The sequence below is a fragment of the Podarcis gaigeae genome, assembly GCF_964106915.1.
Source record: "Podarcis gaigeae genome assembly, chromosome: 10".
NCBI classification, from domain to species: Eukaryota; Metazoa; Chordata; class Lepidosauria; order Squamata; family Lacertidae; genus Podarcis; species Podarcis gaigeae.
The window spans coordinates 64,681,639-64,700,931 of NC_139686.1; the positions used below are offsets into that span (position 1 = coordinate 64,681,639).

The following is a 19,293-nucleotide window of genomic DNA, read 5'->3' on the forward strand; positions in this document are numbered from 1 at the left end:
ATGGTAAATGTGTGTGAAGCAGAGTGGGGGAGGGGGTGAACCATCCTCATAGGTCTAAGAGCAGTCATTCCAGGCACTGTTCTCTCAGTCCAGCTCACTTTATCACAGCAATGTCGTTGGGCTAGAGGGGGCATATTGGGATATGAAAGGCAAGTGGGGGAGAAAGGTTCCCACAGACATTTCTTTGGTATTAAGCGTGGCTTCCCATGATTCCCTCATTTACACTTCAGCAGGGCAAGCACATGAATAAACATGGCTACCATATAGTTAAAGCTATGGTTTTCCCAGTAGTGATGTATGGAAGTGAGAGCTGGACCATAAAGAAGGCTGATCGCCGAAGAATTGATGCTTTTGAATTATGGTGCTGGAGGAGACTCTTGAGAGTCTCATGGACTGCAAGAAGATCAAACCTATCCATTCTGAAGGAAATCAGCCCTGAGTGCTCACTGGAAGGACAGATCCTGAAGCTGAGGCTCCAATACTTTGGCCACCTCATGAGAAGAGAAGACTCCCTGGAAAAGACCCTGATGTTGGAAAAGATGGAGGACACAAGGAGAAGGGGGCGAGAGAGGACGAGATGGTTGTACAGTGTTCTCGAAGCCACTAACATGAGTTTGACCAAACTGTGTTAGGCAGTGGAAGACAGGAGTGCCTGGCATGCTCTGGTCCATGGAGTCATGAAGAGTTGGACACGACTACACAATTAAACAACTGCCCTCACCTCCAGTTTGGTCTTAAAGAGAACTTGTAAAGAAGCCAAGCTAGTTTCTCCTTCACTCATCCCTGATGCTCTCTTGCATTTTAGCTCCGTAAACACCTGTACGTATCACAAATGTGCTATGCAACTTAAGTGCTTTGAGGCAGAGCATGCTGAGCTCTTTCTTGAGCCCAACACATTTTGCTTTAATCTGTTGACCACTAGTCATACACACACATAGCATGAACCAAGTCCTTAAGCCTATGGAAGGTTGATATAACCCTTTGCATTTTGGCACAATTACAGCCACGACCACAGCAGCCAAATTTTATAAAGTTTATTTTTTTAAAATCAAATCAGGAAGACAAAGCAAAAGCAAAATGGTACTTTAGAAAGAAAGCGAATGTTTCAGTTCAAGTTCATTGGCTACATATAAACAGGTTTTGGGTTTCTTCGAGTGTAGCAGGCTAGGTGGTCAATTGAAGGATACCCTGAGCTGCAGTCCAACTTGTAAAGGTTTTGCCTCAGGTGAGTTTCAATTGATACCCAGCCAACTACCAGTCAACTACATAGCCAAGAGAATGCCCAGGGAATAGGGGGACAAGAGATAATTGAGATGCAAAATAGCAGCACTCTTCAACTCCATTTACACAGGAAAGAGAAGTGAAAATACTTAAAGGTACAGGTTGGGGAGTGTAGAACATTACATGCAGAGGTGCTCCGATTGCACTATTGTAAACTAGTTCCAGGTACTGCTTTAAAAAATTGCCAAACAAATTGTAGTAGTAGACATGGGCATAGCCAAGGGGGGATAGATCCACAAAGATTATTGAAAAGCATTGAAAGTACTTAATTATCTGAAGTTCTCCCCCCCCCCCTTTCCCAAGAAATTTTTATTTCCTTAAAAAAAAAAAGCTTACTGGAAGAATTTTTAACACTGTTACACCAGTAAAGTTGGTGTGGTATAACTGAAAAGAGTATTTGACTCCCAATGAGGAAATGTCAGTTTGGTTCTCTGCACAGTGTAATCCAAGTTTGTCAAATGCAATGAAACCACCTTAACAGGTCCATCCTGTTTATGTTGTTGGTATTAAAAACTATAGGACAAAAAGCTCCTTCCCACATTACTATGATTAAGTCAAAAGGTAAAGGACCCCTGGATGGTGAAGTCCAGTCAAAGGTGACTATGGAGTGTGGTGTTCATCTCGCCTTCAGGCCGAAAGAGCCGGCGTTTGTCCACAGACAGCTTTCCAGGTCATGTGGCCAGTGTGGCTAAACAGCTTCTGGCACAATGGGACACCGTGACGGAAACCAGAGCACACAGAAATGCCATTTACCTTGCCGCTGCAGCTGTACCTATTTATCTACTCATGTTGGTGTGCTTTCGAACTGCTAGGTAGTCAGGAGCAGGGACAGAGCAATGGGAGCTCAACCCGTTACGCGGATTCGAACCGCCAACCTTCTGACTGGCAAGCACGAGAGGCTCAGTGGTTTAAACCACAGCGCCACCTGTTCCCTACACTAGGATAGTGAGACGTCTTTGGCTACACAGAGGTAGCCTTTTCCAGCTCCTCCCTATGCCAGCATGATGAGCAACAGTAAAATGTGCTCTTTCCACATGCCACTAGCAAAATGAAGCATTTTGCATACAGCTTTAGAATATCAACTAATATACCGTAAAAGGTAAAGGGACCCTGACCATTGGGTCCAGTCATGACCGACTTTGGGGTTGCGGCGCTCATCTCACTTTATTGGCTGAGGGAGCCGGCATACAGCTTCCGGGTCATGTGACCAGCATGACTAAGCCGCTTCTGGCAAACCAGAGCACCGCATGGAAACACTGTTTACCTTCCCACTGGAGTGGTACTTATTTATCTACTTGCACTTTTGAACTGCTAGGTTGGCAGGAGCTGGGATCAAGCAACGGGAGCTCATCCCGTCGCAGGGATTCGAACCGCCGACCTTCAGATCGGCAAGTCCAAGGCTGTGTGGTTTAACCCACAGCGCCACCCGCGTCCCATATATACAGTAGGTGCCTACAAATATTGGCTGGGTGTACCAGTTTATACCCACCAGAAACACTGCTTCAATGCCTTTCATATGCACCAGGAAGATTTTGGGCATCAAATGGCAGGAGAGAGTCTCAAAGAAAGATGTGCTCTTCCAAACCCACATTCCCAGTATGTTCACGCTTCCGTCTCAGGCTTGAGACATGACTTCTACGCTGGCTTGGTCATGTACCCAGAATAGAGGGTGGCAGGATCTCAAGGACATTGCTCTATGAGGAGCTAGCTTCAGGCACTAGGCCTGTCCGCCAGACCAAAGAACTCTGCAAATGAGACATGAAGAATGGCAACATTAACTCCACCACATAGGCATCTCTTGCAGATGACTGTGGTGCCTCGAGACAGACAAGACAGGTTGTGTATACACAGCAATGACCAGAGGAGGAACGACTGCTGGGAGGACCACAGAGAGAAGAAGCACCACGGTGCACCTGCAACAAAAATGGATGCCTTCATGTGACCCATCTGCAACAAAACATGTCTCTCCCATATCAGTCCCTACAACCAGAGCAGGCGCTACAACTCTCCAACAGTTTTGCTTTACCCCCAAAAGGGGATTCTTCCAATGTCTCCTGAGACAGACAGATTCCAACTAGCAAGCTTCATTTGTTTTTGCTGCCAATCTCTCCCAACTTCTCCGGTATGTGCAGAGATTTTGAGGAAGGGTAAGAATTTCTCTCCCTATGCTGATATATGAAGGAAATAAGGAGCACCAGGAGAAAGTGCTGGCATTTTAAACAAACATACATCAATCCAAATGATGATTATTTCCAACAGTAGCAGCAACCCCAACTGATGTTCTGCTACAACACATATCTCATGCTTCGCAATGTAAGAAGTGGCTTTGATGTGACGGAATGCAAGAGGAACTAGAAATAAAAGTGGTTTCTTCTTTCTGGATTGTTCTACTGTTTCGGTTTTTTTTAGCATCAGTTAAGTGTTTTAAATTTGTTGCTAGCCGCCCTGAGCCTTGTTTCCTGAACCGGGAAGGGCGGGGTATAAATAAAAAATTATTATTTATTAATACATAAAACTATGCATCTGTTTCATGGATGCCATTCCCACAAAACCCCGAGTGCTCAAAGCTGCTGACAGGAATGTTAAATTTCTAACTCAGATTTTATTGCAACCGCAACTTCTATTAATTCTTTTTTTTATCTTGCCCCTTCAACTTCACAATAGCTGGCAAAGAATTAATATGATTATTTATTAAATTTGTATGCCAATCTTCATCCGCAGATCTCAGGGCAATTTTTAAAAAAACAATATAAAAACCGCAAAATACGTAGTAAAAATAAGAACAACAAACTAATTACCGCCCCCCAACGACATATTTAAAAGGGAATTGGATGTCAAAACATTTTTGCCTAGCCCCTAAAGGCACCAGCTTAACCTCCTTGGGGAGAGCATTCCACAAATGGGAATGCAGAAAAGGCCTGCACTCGTGTTGCCACCCTCTGGACCTCTCAAGGAGCATAGCTGTCAACTTACAGATTTGAAAATAAGGGACCAGCAGCCAAAATAAGGGACCTGCAGTCTCATGTGTTCCAGGCACTCCAGTCTTCCTGTCATCCTGCAGTCTGGTCAAACTCATGCTGGTAGCTTCGAGAACACTGTCCAACCAACTTTGTAACCAGAGGTTCAACTGATTAGAATCTGAATCACATGCACCACAAGGCCTATGCAGCCTCAACTTAAGATGGCTCCCCGGCCTGGCTTTACACTGCAAAGTTTGCAGCAGCACACTTTGGCGTCCAGCATTCAAAACCCCCCTCAGCTTGCATTAACTAGCCACACACAAGGCATGCTGTGCTGGTCCAGGGGGGAGGTTACTGTGGGGCGAGGTCCAGGAGTCGAGGGTCGGCAGACAGTCCTCGACGAGTGAAGCGGGGTCCACAGCGAGGAGCCGGGCAAGGACAGGAACCCTGGGGGAACCGGCCTGGGTGCTGGCCGAAACAGCTCTTCAACGACGTTGCTCCCGCAACCTGGGACCGGGCTGACTGGCCTTTAACTTCTCTGAGGCCAGGGGCGGTCCCGGCCCCCAGGAGACCCGCCTCTCCTGGCCTTAAGGCGAGCACTCCTCCTGGGAGAAACCAGTTCCCTTCGCCTCTCTGCCCTGAGCCTCTGCAGTTCAGGAGAGGCTGAAGGGTTACTGGACCCAGGGGAGACTCACCTGTAGGCACTAAGTCCTCAACCACCTCCGGAGCCAGAGTGGATTCACCTGGTGCCTGCTCCCGAGGATCCGGCACAGGTGCAGGCGCTTCAGAATCAAGGCTCTGCCCCAGTTCAGCCAGCCCTGGAGGCAGGGACTCCTGTGCAGGCTGGGATTCCTCCGGTTCAGCCTCTGAATCGGATTTCCAGGCCATCACACATGCAAGCTCCACCCCCCAGTCGTTCTTAGACTTCTTATTGGGTGAGCAACACAGCCAAGCAACACAGTTGAAGCCTCCCTCCTCCCTGGCCAGCAGGGAGAGGAGCTGCTTCCTTTGAAATTTAAGGGACATCATTTAAGGGACATTTAAGGGACATCCATCAATAAGGGACAGCAGCAGGACATGGCGCTGGAATAAGGGACTGTCCCTTCAAATAAGGGACACTTGACAGCTATGTCAAGGAGGGGGCACACAAGGGGTGGGGGCTCAGAAGACGATCTCACAGTTGGGGTAGGTTCATATTGAGAAAAGCAGTCCTTGAGATATACAGTGGTACCTCGGGTTACATACGCTTCAGGTTACAGACACTTCAGGCTACAGACTCCGCTAACTCAGAAACAGTACCTCGGGATAAGAACTTTGCTTCGGGATGAGAACAGAAATCATGCTCCAGCGGCGCAGCAGCAACAGGAGGCCCCATTAGCTAAAATGGTACCTCAGGTTAAGAACAGTTTCAGGTTAAGAACTTAACCCAAGGTACCACTGTAACAGTTTCAATGAAAACTATCCTATTTTTAATAATAAAAACCCAATACATAAAATCTGAGCACCAACAACTCCCCCCTACAAAAAAAAAAAAACCTAAATAAACCATAAGCATTACAGCCACCGATACATTTTGTGGTATTTATCACTAGAGCTAAGGAAGAAATGTTTTTGACTGGAGTCTGAAGACATAGAGAGGGTCAGCAAACTCCTCACGAAAACTTTCCATTGCTAAGAAGCCCTGTCACTTGTGACCGATGGCCACATCTCTGATGGAAGTGGACAATACAGTAGAGTCTCCCCACTACACTAAAGTATGGAGGAAAATTTCTTTTGGGAGGAAGATAGTCCTTCAGACATCCAGTCTCCCTAACTGGTTAGAGCTTTAAAAGGGTCAAAACGACCCAATATGGCCTAAGAATGAACCATATGTCACACAATAACAAAGATGGACTTCTGACATCAGTCTAGCTGCTCCATTTTGCATCAACATACTTAAGCCCATCCACAGCACATGAATTTATTATTATAATTTATTATTTATTCAATTTATACACCGCCCTATACCCAGTGGTCTTAGGGCAGTTCACAACAAGACCACAACATATAAAATCAAATCCAAAGCAATAACCCAATAAACAATCCCAAAAAAGAACCACTTTCTAAAAGAGTGTTGGATGTCAATAAGATCCACCAATGGCCTGGGTAAAAAGGAATGTTTTTGCCTGGTGCCTAAAGTTGTATAATGAAGGCGCCAGGTGAACTTCACTTATGGGGAGAGCATTCCACAGATGGGGAGCCACTGAAGAGAAGGCCCCGTTCTCGTGTTGCCACCCTCCGGACCTCTTGATGAAAGTGGAAGTAGCTTGTGGCAAGGTCTACCCTTTACAGCAAAGACCACAGTTGGTGCACCAGTCAGAATCACTGCCACAACTGCCATCTGGTTGTCTTTAAAAAAACAACCAAGACCAGATCCAGAAGTACTGTACTTCAAAACTACAATCCTGTTCCTACAAGGAAGTTTAACTCCACCCAAACCTGTTGGACACATCCTCCCAGATTTGCTACATATCTAACCAACAGAACGTATATATTCAGGATGAAGTCTGCTTAGCCATATCCTGTCCCTAAATGATTCATAGGTAGCACCTTAGAAATAGTTGCAACCTATTCATAGTATGGGTGGGACATGGGTGGCGCTGTTGCCTAAACCACTGAGCCGCTTCGACTTGCCAATAAGAAGGTCGGCGGTTCGAATCCCCGTGATGGGGTGAGCTCCCATTGCTCTGTCCCAGCTCCTGCCAACCTAGCCGTTTGAAAACAGGCCAAAAAGTGCAAGTAGATAAATAGGAACCGCTGCAGCGGGAAGGTAAACGCCATGTCCATGCACTGCTCTGGTTTTGCTGTTCTGTTGCACCAGAAGCGGCTTAGTCATACTGGCCACATGACCTGGAAAAACTGTCTGCGGACAAATGCCAGCTCCCTCGGCCTGTAAAGCGAGATGAGTGCTGCAGCCCCAGAGTTTTCTGCAACTGGACTTAACAGTCAGGGGGCCTTATTCATAGTATGCAACCTTCATCATATGCAACCCTCTTTCCTGCCAATTTTTACTTATTATTCAAATCCAAACCTCTCTGCTTCTGTCTCTTAGATAGTCTCTGTGATTAAACAAACATTAACAAACAAGAAATTTCTTTTTGCAGACATCTCAACAATGGAAGAATCCACTCTTGTCTTTTCAACTTCTGGCTCTGCCAATTGATGCAATCATGCATGTAGCTTCTTGCTTATGTTCTACAGTCTTTTGTAATTGAAACAAATTACCTTAAAACATTGAATTTGTTAAGTAGGTAATTTTAAAAACATTCAAAAAGCATTTTAAGCAACCATTCTAACTAAATTGGTATGTTAACAAGCATTAAGAGACAGCTTTGAGATTGACATGGTCAGTAATCTGAAGTTATTTTTAACTGGTTGTTTCACTGATCAGCTAAGAATTATTAAGGAATTATCACTTGGAATGCTAAATACCAGATATTTTTAGTTAAACGTTTAGCATAATGATGAAGATACAAGTTAGATTTTATTTTTGTCTAGTTTTATAACTGTGATTGTTACAGCAATAAATAAATACATTGTCCTTGGGTGTTCAGTACCACAGAAAGCCTAGGTGAGAAAAATATGGTTACTTGTGTCAGTGCATAATCTAAAAACTGATTCATCTGTCATTAACTGCATGCAATGTATATTTTCCTATGCTATGCAGACCAAGCAACAAAATCCAAGGTACTGTATCAACAATTGACTTGACTTCTCCAAAGAGTAACAGAAATAGCACGATATGCTTCACACTGGGCATGTGTTGTCAAACACTCTTGTTCATATTTTAAGTCAGGGGTCAGCAAACTTTTTCAGCATGGGGCCGGTCCACTGTCCCTCCGACCTTGTGGGGGTCTGGACTATATTTTCAAAAAAAAAAAATGAACGAATTCCTATGGCCCACAAATAACCCAGAGATGCATTTTAAATAAAAGTGCACATTCTACTCATGTAAAAACATGCTGTTTTGTAAGAGTCAGCAGTTAAGATTTCACATGACTGATAACCATAAATAACAATAAAAGTTTAGGGAACATACATGTTAAATTAAATGCCAGGTTATGTTCATTTTTATGATGGATTTTTATCGTTTTATTCTCTGTATGGATTACTTTTAAGTATGCTACTTAGAAACACTAATGATTTCATGATATTTAAATGTCTTAAATAAAGTGAGGGGGGGAACCTTGCCACTTCTAAGTGGTTCGAAAGAAGCTTCTAATCTTTGAATGATGTCCCTGCTCTTAATGCCTTGAACCTCTGAGGTTACTGAAAAACCAGCAATATGTTTGTCTCTAGATAAGGATGGAGATATAAAACTCCTGATTGTTGAAATTGATAAGTTATGCCTTAACCATTTGGCGACCCTGAACATGCACTTTTGCTTAGTAAATTTAACACCCAATGGGCAATTATGGAAAACCAAGTTCAAGAAAGTAGGTTGTGCAAGAATAAAGCTGTCCAGACACAGTGCATAATAGTTATCTGATTCCAAATAAGACTGTGGTCTGAACTTAATAGCTAAATTGGGTGAAAGGAGTGATGATGGCAGCACATCAGGGCTTATGGCTGAATTTAAAAAGTGGTCTTTTGATGTGGCTTCATCTCGGACATCAGACTGCATGCTTTCTCCTGCACAATTTTCTCCAGCTTCAGCTACTGTGTTCTCCTAGTCCTCTAGCACAGATCCATACTTATTTGTTACCATAACAACAATTGCTGCATGACAATTAATAAACCACACAGTAGACAACATTCTCTTAATGAAAGAGTTTTTATGCAGTGTACGTCTTCCTTTTATGCAGTATACTTCTTCCCATTCCCAAGTTATAATCGAGACATACTGGAATTTTCATCCAAATTTCTCATGCTTCAGTCCAACCTGAGTAAGAGTTGATTTCACCACTGCACCTGAAAGAACAGTGATGCTTTCCAGGAAAATTTAGCAAAAGCAGACTGTTTGGTTTAAAAAAGTTTTCCAAAACATTTTACCAAAAATGAAAACAAAGAACAGCATACTTTTTTTGTGAAAATCCTCTCACTGCATTACAAACAGCACAGAACTATTTGTAGTTAGACACTTTATATTTATTTATTTTTAAGTATATTCAAAATCTCAACAGTCTGGTAGAAAACTCAGTTGGTTGGAGTGCGGTACTGATAACACCAAGGAATGCGGGTGGCACTGTGGTCTAAACCACAGAGCCTAGGGCTTGCTGATCAGAAGGTTGGCAGTTCAAATCCCTGCAACGGGGTGTGCTCCCGTTGTTTGGTCCCAGCTCCTGCCTACCTAGCAGTTCAAAAGCACGTCAAAGTGCAAGTAGATAAATAGTACCACTCCGGCGGGAAGGTAAATGGCGTTTCTGTGCACTGCTCTGGTTCGCCAGAAGCGGCTTAGTCATGCTGGCCACATGACCCAGAAGCTGTACGCCGGCTCCCTCGGCCAATAAAGCGAGATGAGCGCCACAACCCCAGAGTCGCCCATTACTGGACCAAATGGTCAGGGGTATCTTTACCTTTTTACTGATAACACCAAGGTCACAGGTTCAATCCCTGTACAGGACAACTGCATATTTCTGCATTGCAAGGGGTTGAACTGGATGATCCTCAAGGCCCCCCTTCCAACTCAACAATTCTATTACAGTTTTTATGCTGATTAAAAGATGGAAGCCAATGAGTGGTCAGTGAAATATGGGGACCGGGAGCTCAATGCAGTGTCTTTCAGGGCACAAGACAGGTCAGGATAGCTACAAAGATTTGCCACAATCCAGACCTGGTATACTATTGGTATTCAGTAAGGGCTAAAATACAAATGAGTTTTTTTAAAAACTGGAAAGAGTAACAGAAGCAAAAACCACTCCTTTCCAGAAGGCAAAATGTTCTGGACTTACGAAACTTAAGGATAAAGAAATAGACTTGTTAGTCTGCTCAGAAATACATGCATTGCACTCCAAAGATAGCACATATTTATCAGTCTATAAAGATATGTTGTTCTTTATTCCATTAAGGAAGTTCCATGATGCAATCTGTCTTGTAAAAACCACAGGGGCAGCCTCATACGAGCATCCTGAAACTCGAAGCAGGAAGGATCTGCTCCAACAGATTTTGAAGCCTCATATAACTCACAGTTGGTTAATAGCTGGCACATATATCATGTTCCTAAATGTGTATCCGTCATTTATAAGCCTCAGTCCGAGGAACAGTGGTTCAAGTGTCAGACTAGAACTGAGGAAGCAAAAGGTTCAAATCTCCATTCAGCCACGGAACTCACTGGGCGACCTTGAGCCAGTTACTATCTGTCAATCTGAACTTACCTGTCAGGGAACTGCCATTGGAGCTAGAGGTGGAGGCAAGGCTCCAGAGCAATGCTGGAGAGGGACCCAGCAGGGAGAGAGGGAGCTCATCGGCTGGGGAAGGAAATCAGCGTAACACCAGGGATAAAGGGGGGCAGATGGGGGAATCGGCGAGGGGGCTCCAGGACTCCTCGCCGGAGACCAGCGGGGAGAACACGGGTCCTCCGCTACCCACACCCACCCTGCGCAGAAGACTTCCGCGCAGGGAAAGTAGGCGTAGACTTGGCGTCAAAGAACTTCTTTGCTAGAAGAAGTTCAAGAAATGCCCACTGACGGATTCTGCTAGCGACTGAAACAGCCACAAAGTGAAGGGGTGTCCAGCCAGGAAAAGGTTCAACCAGGCAACCTAGACAGGAGTGGCGGCAACTTACGCACGAGCAACCCCATATAACCATTACATTACCGTACAAAGCTATTGTGAAGATAAAACAAGTGATGAAACAGTGCATACCAATTTCAGCTCCATAGAGGAAATAGTAGTAGTAGTAGTAGTAATAATAATAATAATAATAATAATAATAATAATAATAATAATAACAGCAACAACAATGATGCCCCCTGTCTCAAATGAGCATTAGCTACATTTGTGGGGAGAAATATACACATACTTTAAGGTTGCAACTGAAAAAGACCAACTCTGGAATTAGCCCAATTGAAATATGCAAAACTGAGTTGTTGAATCCTTTAAACCAGCTTTAAGGATTTTATGTACTGCAGCAAAAACAGTCTTTGTGAGCTTGACTTGTCAAGTAAAAGACTGCTCAACAGCCCAAGGGAACAGCAGCCCTCATCTCCATCCCTTGCCGTTTGTGACCTTGTACACATTACACTGCAACAGCAAACAAGTGAAGGTTACAACAGTGCAGTGCCAAGACCACACCCATGTTCCTTATCCGTATCGTCTCTTAGATTCGGGAGTCCTTATTGCCAGTTCCACATGCTCCAGCAATACAGTACCACGGCATAGAGTCGGAACTGAAGTAGGTCACATAAATACTGTAATATTAACATAAAACCTTTTGCTATGTCGTCATATTGGACAGTTGTGATAATCTCCTCACAAGAAGGTAACAGATCAAAAATCCATCAACTCTAGCAATCTGTTCTCACAGTGAGAGTCTCCATAAAGACAGTGATTTGATGAAGCAAACTACCGTCTGATACAGTAGGAAAGTTTCAGGCCTGGTTTTCATATACTTTGAAATATTTGTCAAATGGCACTCAGTCACAAAATAAAAACTAATGTTCTCAACAAGTTCTAACATAAGCCGCTAACAAGCCTGTATCTACAATGATAATTCACCCAAAGCCTTGTGTCCTTTTTTGAACCAACGCTGGTGCTTATAACTGAATTGAAACATCACTGCAATGTTGAGCTATGCTATGCTTTGAGAAATGTTGCAAGAATAGCTTTGGTGTACCCCATCTGTAGTATAGTTTTCATGGTAATACAGCAAGTTTCAGATTAAGACACTTAGGTAAATTTTGGGTTATTGGACCTTAATGGATCAAAATCTATGACGAATAAAAAATAACTATTAAATAAGATTGAAATTGGTGGTGGGAGATTCATTGCCCAGAAACTGGGCTGCATTATACCATTATACCTATATGAAACAACAACAAAAATTTAAAAAATATCCATCGCCTTACTCCTTTCATTCTAAAACCCTCAGGCCAATAAGAGTTGGTGGTAGTTCTTAACTTCATTTGGTTTTGGGTATACTCCAATTAACTAAGCAAGTGTTTTCTTTTCACAGTTTAACTTTTACAGAGGCATATCATTCTATTCTGACCCAACACTGCATTCAAAATCCTAATTATTATATATAAAAATGTCTGCTTCATATTTACATAACAAGGATTCATAAGGATGTTCTACAACATCTACATCCATATTATGAAACAGACATTCCAAAGCTGTACAACATTCTCTGAGATAAAGAAAAGAGTGGTTATATATTGCTCCTTGTATACAGCGGTGACGTTTTCCATCTAATTAAGCTGCTTTAAAGTCTTTACACAGCCACCTATTCAAGATGCCCTTTCATCATCGACACACTATTCAGTGATTGCAATGGGGGAACTATTTGATGTTCTGTTTTGCTGGGAAAGGGTTGTAGCACCCTATAATATTTATACAGCTCTGCTTTCCATTGAAGATAATATTAAAAAGGTGAGAGAACATTTTGAATGAGCAAGAGCTAATCATATCCCATGTCTACTTCTAATCTTCTATAGCAATTGCTAAGTGTTTTAATTTTTAGCAGCTCTTCAAACTGACAGAAACCTACCAGAATGTGTTAAACTGCTTTGTATGAAGATCAGACAGGCATGGGACAGCAATTATATATCACAATAGCCTTTTCTTGGTTCACAGCTCTATTCATCTTTTTGAAACAATGAAAGACAGATTGGACGTAGGGGAATGGATTAGCCACAGGACGACCTGTATTTCCACACAAAAGCCAAAGTGTGGAAAAATGGCACTCTTGTGTCAGCCATTCTTCACTTCTTGGGTGGAAAAAAACAACGTATTAATGGAAACAGCCATTTAAACAGCTCTTTCTCACTCATCTCAGAACAAGTGTTGCCTGTTTTCTTACCATTTATGAGTCGTACAGTAATGCAGTACTACTGTTAATGTGAATTGATTCTGTACATTTTCCAAGAGTAGCCCGCTGCCACAACAAAATAGTTATTCTGTATGTTTTTCAAGAGTAACCCATTGCCACAGCAACAAAATAGTTATTCTGTACCTAACTGAACAGCTTTGAGAGCCAACACAGGAAACTGACCTTGCTAGATTTTTTTTTCAATATTAAAGTCAGTCTCACCTGCTTTATTCTCTAGGATCACAAAAATCTGAGACTGCACAAATATTATGTTTATGCTGCAGTTAATATAGGCAGTGTACACACGATATATTTAAAGCACACCCACAAACCAGGAATTCTGGTGGTGGAAATGATAGCTCCGGGAGGGGTTAACAGCTACAACAAACTGAACAGTTGCTACATTTAGTTAATAAATAGATCTAGCATTTGTTAGCAAACCAACATGCATGATAATCTGGATTTAAGCAAAGGCCTTGCTACCTCTTAGCATGACTAAGACCATTTCAGAGTAAGTGCCTTAAAACTTAGCCAAAGATTACACCCAACTCGGCACAATATTTTCCAGCAGTTCTTAGCTAAAGAACATTGAAGCAGGTGATATTTGAACAGATCATCATATTTTAGTTCTGGCAATTAAGTCTGATCAAGATAAACAAATTGTAAGGTACTTGCTTGATATTATGAGTCCATCTAATAGATCTTCCTGAAAAAAAGATTATTAAATGGAGATTTCTGGTTTTTATCATGAAATAAGGCTATACAATGGGGCCACCAAAAATGAAGGCAAGGTGTACTAACTTCAACCGTACTCTGAAACAACTGAGTTTATCCACCAACCATCGAACTAACATCCTCAAGCTAACAAATTATGAGGTCCAAACATATGACAATAAGAAATGGCTGCTTGCCACATTTATGCTGATGATGTAAGTCTAATATACAAGCAAGTGGACTTATCCAGGGATTTACAAGTGGGAATACATGCAACCCCATCATCTAATACTGAACTAAAGAAAAAGTAAAATTCAGTTCCCCACTGTTTAAAAATGAGTGCATCATAGATATATTTTACCTCCCAAAAAAATCTTAGAACAGTATATGAAAATCACTACACTCAAATATAAAAACAGATCCAGCCATGCAGGCGAGAAAAATGTGTTTTGAAGCACATGGAGGAATAAACAATATGGAATTCCTTCCAAACCTATTTAATTGTGTGATGTTTCTGTAGAAGCTAAAGTACAACAATCACAGTGAATGATGGCCTTAAAAAAAAAATGCTAAAATAGACTAAGCTTCAAGTTGCCTAGCTACACAGGAAGCTTAGGACAAATTCTCTCAACCAACTTCCAGAGTAACCACATTCTAGACATAAAATAATAAATGGATAGGCATTATTCTCTTGTTCTCAAAAAAAGTAAACAGTTGAGATTTAATTCCTCTTCTTGTAAAACCAGATTGCTAATCCCTATAGTGTTTTAAGAGGACTACTTTCTGGATGCATTAGGGAAGTCTATAAATTTGAAAATTCTTGTTAAGGGGATAACCATATTTTTTCCTGATGTTAATATATCTACTTATATACAATTCTTAAAACTGGAAAGGCACTAAGAATGTTTCTACACTGCGTTGTTCTTAGCAGTATCTTCATTAACAACAATCTTAAAATCACTGAGCAGGAGCTCAGGAAACACTAGTAAGACATTCCATGTATCTGGTGCACATTTTTTAAAAAAATGCTAAATACTTATAGATACATAACAATATATTTGCTAGATGACTTACATATTTAAAGTTCATGAGCAACTGACATGTGTAAAGACTACAGTGGCCAATTGGGGAGAGCACTTTGCCAATGAGGCACTGAAAGTTCTTGCATATTTCCAAGACCCAATATCATACTAAGTGATTACTTTGAATAAATATGGATCCTGAGACATCTGAACACTTTTTCTTTTCTTTTTTTGCTAGTATTAGGTGAGGTCCAGATGAAATTAGTTGCACTTCACTCCCACTGAAATCAATGCGACCTGACTTAAACCACGACTCATTTTTTCCATTGATTTCAATCGGACCTTAGTGCAATTAAGTTACCATCTGCATTTAATCTACTGGTAGCAAAAAAACCTACTATAAACCTTTGCTGCATTTCTTTTTTTAAAAAAAAAATAGCTACACCTTTTCTCACACCTGAACACACACATATTCAATCAACAACAAGCTAAACTTTCACCATGGGCAGTGGCTTGTAAAGAATTCAATTAATTAAATCAACCTTCTCGAAGGACTGACCCCTAATATTCTCAGTAAGGTGGCAAAAAAAACCCCTGAAAGGCTTAAGAAAAAATAATAACAATAACAATCTTATGTTCAACTATGAAATGCATCAGATTCTTCTTCTTTTTCCCCACTTGAAATTTAATCATTACATTTGCTTTGCTTTGGCTGTATTGCCTATTTGTTTGCTTGTTCTGAGACAAAATTTATTTGAACACTTAATGAAAAAACCCCTAAAAATCAGGCAGAAAGGCCTCTTCCACTCTTAGGAAAGGAGGATGGAGGAATGAGCCTCCTGCCCAATCTCTACTCTTCCTTGCCCTGATCATAGAACTTTAGTGCCATCTATTGAAAATGTATTGAATTTGCTTTTTTTAAAAAAAGAAAAAGAAGAGGATGACTGGTGAGTCTATATATATATATATATATATATATATATATATATATATATATATATGAATGATACATATTTTTACTTATTGGGATTTATAGTGTATTAATACACTTACCAGTGGCTTAGTGTTATTTCAAGTTCTAAATAGCAGCAGAGCAGGTCATTCATCCAGAAGAAAACAACAGTTTTCAGCTTATAAATGTATGAACTAAGGCTAGAGATTTCAACACTGCCCACATAGAATGCACTCAGCTGGAATATAAACCCTGTGTCTTCGTTGCATATAAAATAAAGTTAAAAAAGAAAAAAAAGCCTGTTTTGGTAATAACGCACCAATGTACTAGATAAGAGAGATCTGTGGAACTAGGACACACTGCAAATAAATGGAAAGAAATAAGGAATATCTCAGCATTCGGAATCAGGAAGGGGTGGGGGGACACCAGTGTATGCAGGCATGCAGATATAATTACCTTCTTTAAGGAACTGGGAGTGGATGACAAATATAAGAAAACAGCAGATAGCTGCTCCTGCTATTGCCCATAAAGCTTTCAAGAGCTGCATCTCGGGTTGGAACTCAGCAAATACCCAGAAAGTCACACAATGAATTTCCAGAGCGATGCATCAATGTTTCCCAGGTTTGAGCCAGCCAGTAACCACACTTCCAAAACAGAGAAAAGGCTAGAGATCGCAGGGAGCCTTTTTCCTCCCCCTCGCTCCCCTCGGCTGGGGGGAGGGGAGAGCAAGGGGGTTAACACAAAGTCTCAAGCAGCAGGAGCAAGCATCCTGATCTTCAAAAGGAGAGAAGCATAGAGTAAGCTGGGTCTGGGCTCCATGAATCAGCTTTCTGTTTCCTCGGGAGTTGAGCAGCATTGGGGGTTGGGGTGGAGTGGGGGGGGGGTAGAGAGGAAGGGGAGGGAAAACAATCTGGGCAGAATTGCGCAATCGCTCCCCCTGCTCTGATGAGCTTGTTTTTTCGCTGCTGCTGCTGCTGCTGCTCAGCGACGGCTTCGGTTCAGCAGGGAGAGCAATGCGGGAGACAAGCCGGTCCTCACAGCGCTGATGCTGCCCTGTGGGCACGAAGCTCCTGCAGATGCCGCTCGCTGGGTTCGCTTGGCACGACCCTGTAAAAAAAGAAGAAGAGGGGAAGGAAGGGCTGCGAAGGAGGGAGGGTGCAAAGGAGGCTGCCTCGCTGTCCAACTTCCCTCCGACGGCTTCCCTTGCTCGGTCCCCAGAGCCGGCCGCTTCCCCTCCGCGGTTCAAAGCCACTCAATTAATCCTTTCATCGCAGGGCAGCGCAGGTGCCAGCTGGCGGCGGCTGGGGCATCTCTTGCGCGCTTGCTGCTGCGCGAAGCCGGGAAGGGCGCGGGGACTTCCCGCCTCCCCTCTGCTCGCCGCCACCTTCCCGTCGCCTCCCAACCTGGCCGGGGAAAGGCTGGCTCGCTCTTCTTCCCTCGCGCGCCCCGTGCGCCTTAGCCTCGCCTTCTCCACCGCGCACACACGCGCGCACCCGAGCACCCCCCGCCGCGGCACCCGCAGAGCGTCTTGGGGCAAACGGGCAAGCGTTTTAGGAGAGGGGTCGCAGCAGCAGCAGCCCACAGGTTGACACCTCCATCGCAGCGTTGCCCCCCCACCTCTCCACGGACATCGGTGCCCAGGCTGCGACGCCGCCGCCGCTCCTGCGGGAGGGATCGGGCGGAGAGACGCGGCTGCTCCTCGGTCCTGGTGGCGGGAGGAAGGTAGCTTCTGCAGGGAGCCCCAGCCCCGCTCGCGAGAGCTCGCTGGCTGCAGGCAGCGAGGGGGTTTTGGTGAGGCTTTGCTCGAGGTGCGCTGGCACAGGGCGGGGACGGCCGCCTCGGCTTCCCCCGGAGCTTTCCTCTTCTGGCGGGTGCTGGTGGGTGTCGCTGGGGCTGGAATCTTCCCTTCCCGGCTGCAGGCTGACGAAGGCAGCTCGGGCTCCGAAGTGCCTCTTCGTCTGCCAAGGCGGCGGAGCCAATTCTGCACGGACTCCAGGGACCCAGCCTCCCTCGGGGCTGCTGCTTCTCTCCCCCCCCCCACCGCCCCCCTTCGCAGCGCGGAGAGGCAGGAAGGCTGGCCGGCTGCGCGCGTTCGTTGGATGGCGGCGAAAGCAGCGCCTTGGGCGCGCTCTCCCCCAGCCGCGTCTTATTGCAAGACTCCTAGCGCCATGGAGCAACTTTCTCGGCGCCTCGGTCCCCAGCAGGCTGGGCTCGCTCGCTTGTTAAGGAGCATGCCCGAGAGGCGAGCGTGCGCGCTGGGCGCAAGCGAACCCCCTCCGGCAAGCTGCTCGGGCTCCGACAGGCAGCTCCCTATGACAAACAAGCGAAGCGGGGAGGTAGGCAGTCTGGCAGCGCCGAGCTGGAACTGCGCCGCTGGAAGCTAGGCGGCAGGAAAGGGGTGGAGAGGGAGACACCAAAGCGCAAGGCAGGAGCAGAGGAGGAAAGGTGGCCAGAGCCGGGCAGCAGCCTCTCGGAATGCCAGAACTACCTTTCCCACCCCGCCTCGAAATGCGGGCTTTGATGTGGGTGATATTTATTAAAATCAGAGTGACAGATTGGAGGCTTCTGTTCAGCCACCCAGCAGAATGCCAGCGGAGCCGCTTGAATGTCAGTAGGTTGTAGCGATTTACAGAAAGGCAAGTAAGCTGCAGGGGCGCACGGGCGTAGGGAGAGGAGGCGGCGGTGTGATTTACAGTACCAGAGGGACCGACAAGAGATCCCAGACAGTGCGCTTGCTGTGGGCTGAGAAGTGTGATGTAAGTGATGCCACGGGGAAGAAGGACCATTTCGGAAGCAACATGGGCCACATGGAACGGTGCGGGAAATACAGAAGAGCAGCTTAGAGGCATGCGAAACGCAGGCTGCTTTTTGCTGTTTAGCACTCCCTTTCGTTTACTTCTCTGCAGATCACACTTCCATTACTTTTCTTTTCTGCCGATAATGTCACTATGCCATCTGCAGCTTGCTGGTAGTTCCCCTCTCAAGGCATACCACCTGTTTCTGATAACTACCTATTGACATCCAGCGGCTCTCCGGGGGTGTTACTATTGGCATTGCATCTCCTTATCATAATTTCTTACACTGCAAGCTATCTACCTACCTGGCAGCAAGTGTCACTAAAATCAATAGGGCTTACTTCATTGAAATTAATGGGACTTGCCTAACCATTTTCGTCAATTCCATTGCCTAAGCAAATATTGCAAAAATCATTGTGTTCTGTTATTTTATATGCATACATGCACATTTTTTTTATGTACTCTTGACCCATCTTCCAAAATAGACTTAGTGCTTGCCCAGTACTAGTACCATCCCTACAACAAACAGTAAATGAAGGTTCAATGGTATCCACACAGTCAG

The 19,293-nt window shown here is 44.1% G+C and overlaps 1 protein-coding gene across 10 annotated transcripts in view; it reads right to left on the minus strand.

Annotated features, from left to right (window-relative positions):
- The window catches only part of TAFA5 (TAFA chemokine like family member 5), a 342,920-nt gene that overhangs the window by 240,316 nt on the left and 83,311 nt on the right, over positions 1-19,293 (minus strand). The window contains exon 1 of one of the 10 annotated variants that reach the window (XM_083701674.1): positions 16,393-18,482. The exons of 6 other annotated variants lie outside the window; for them this stretch is intronic. In XM_083701674.1, coding sequence (XP_083557800.1) covers positions 16,393-16,483 — 91 coding nt within the window. In that variant the 5' untranslated portion in view covers positions 16,484-18,482. Of the gene's footprint in view, positions 1-16,392; positions 18,483-19,293 lie in introns of those variants that run through there. 3 more of the 10 variants (XM_083701678.1, XM_083701673.1, XM_083701681.1) reach the window with 3 other exon arrangements.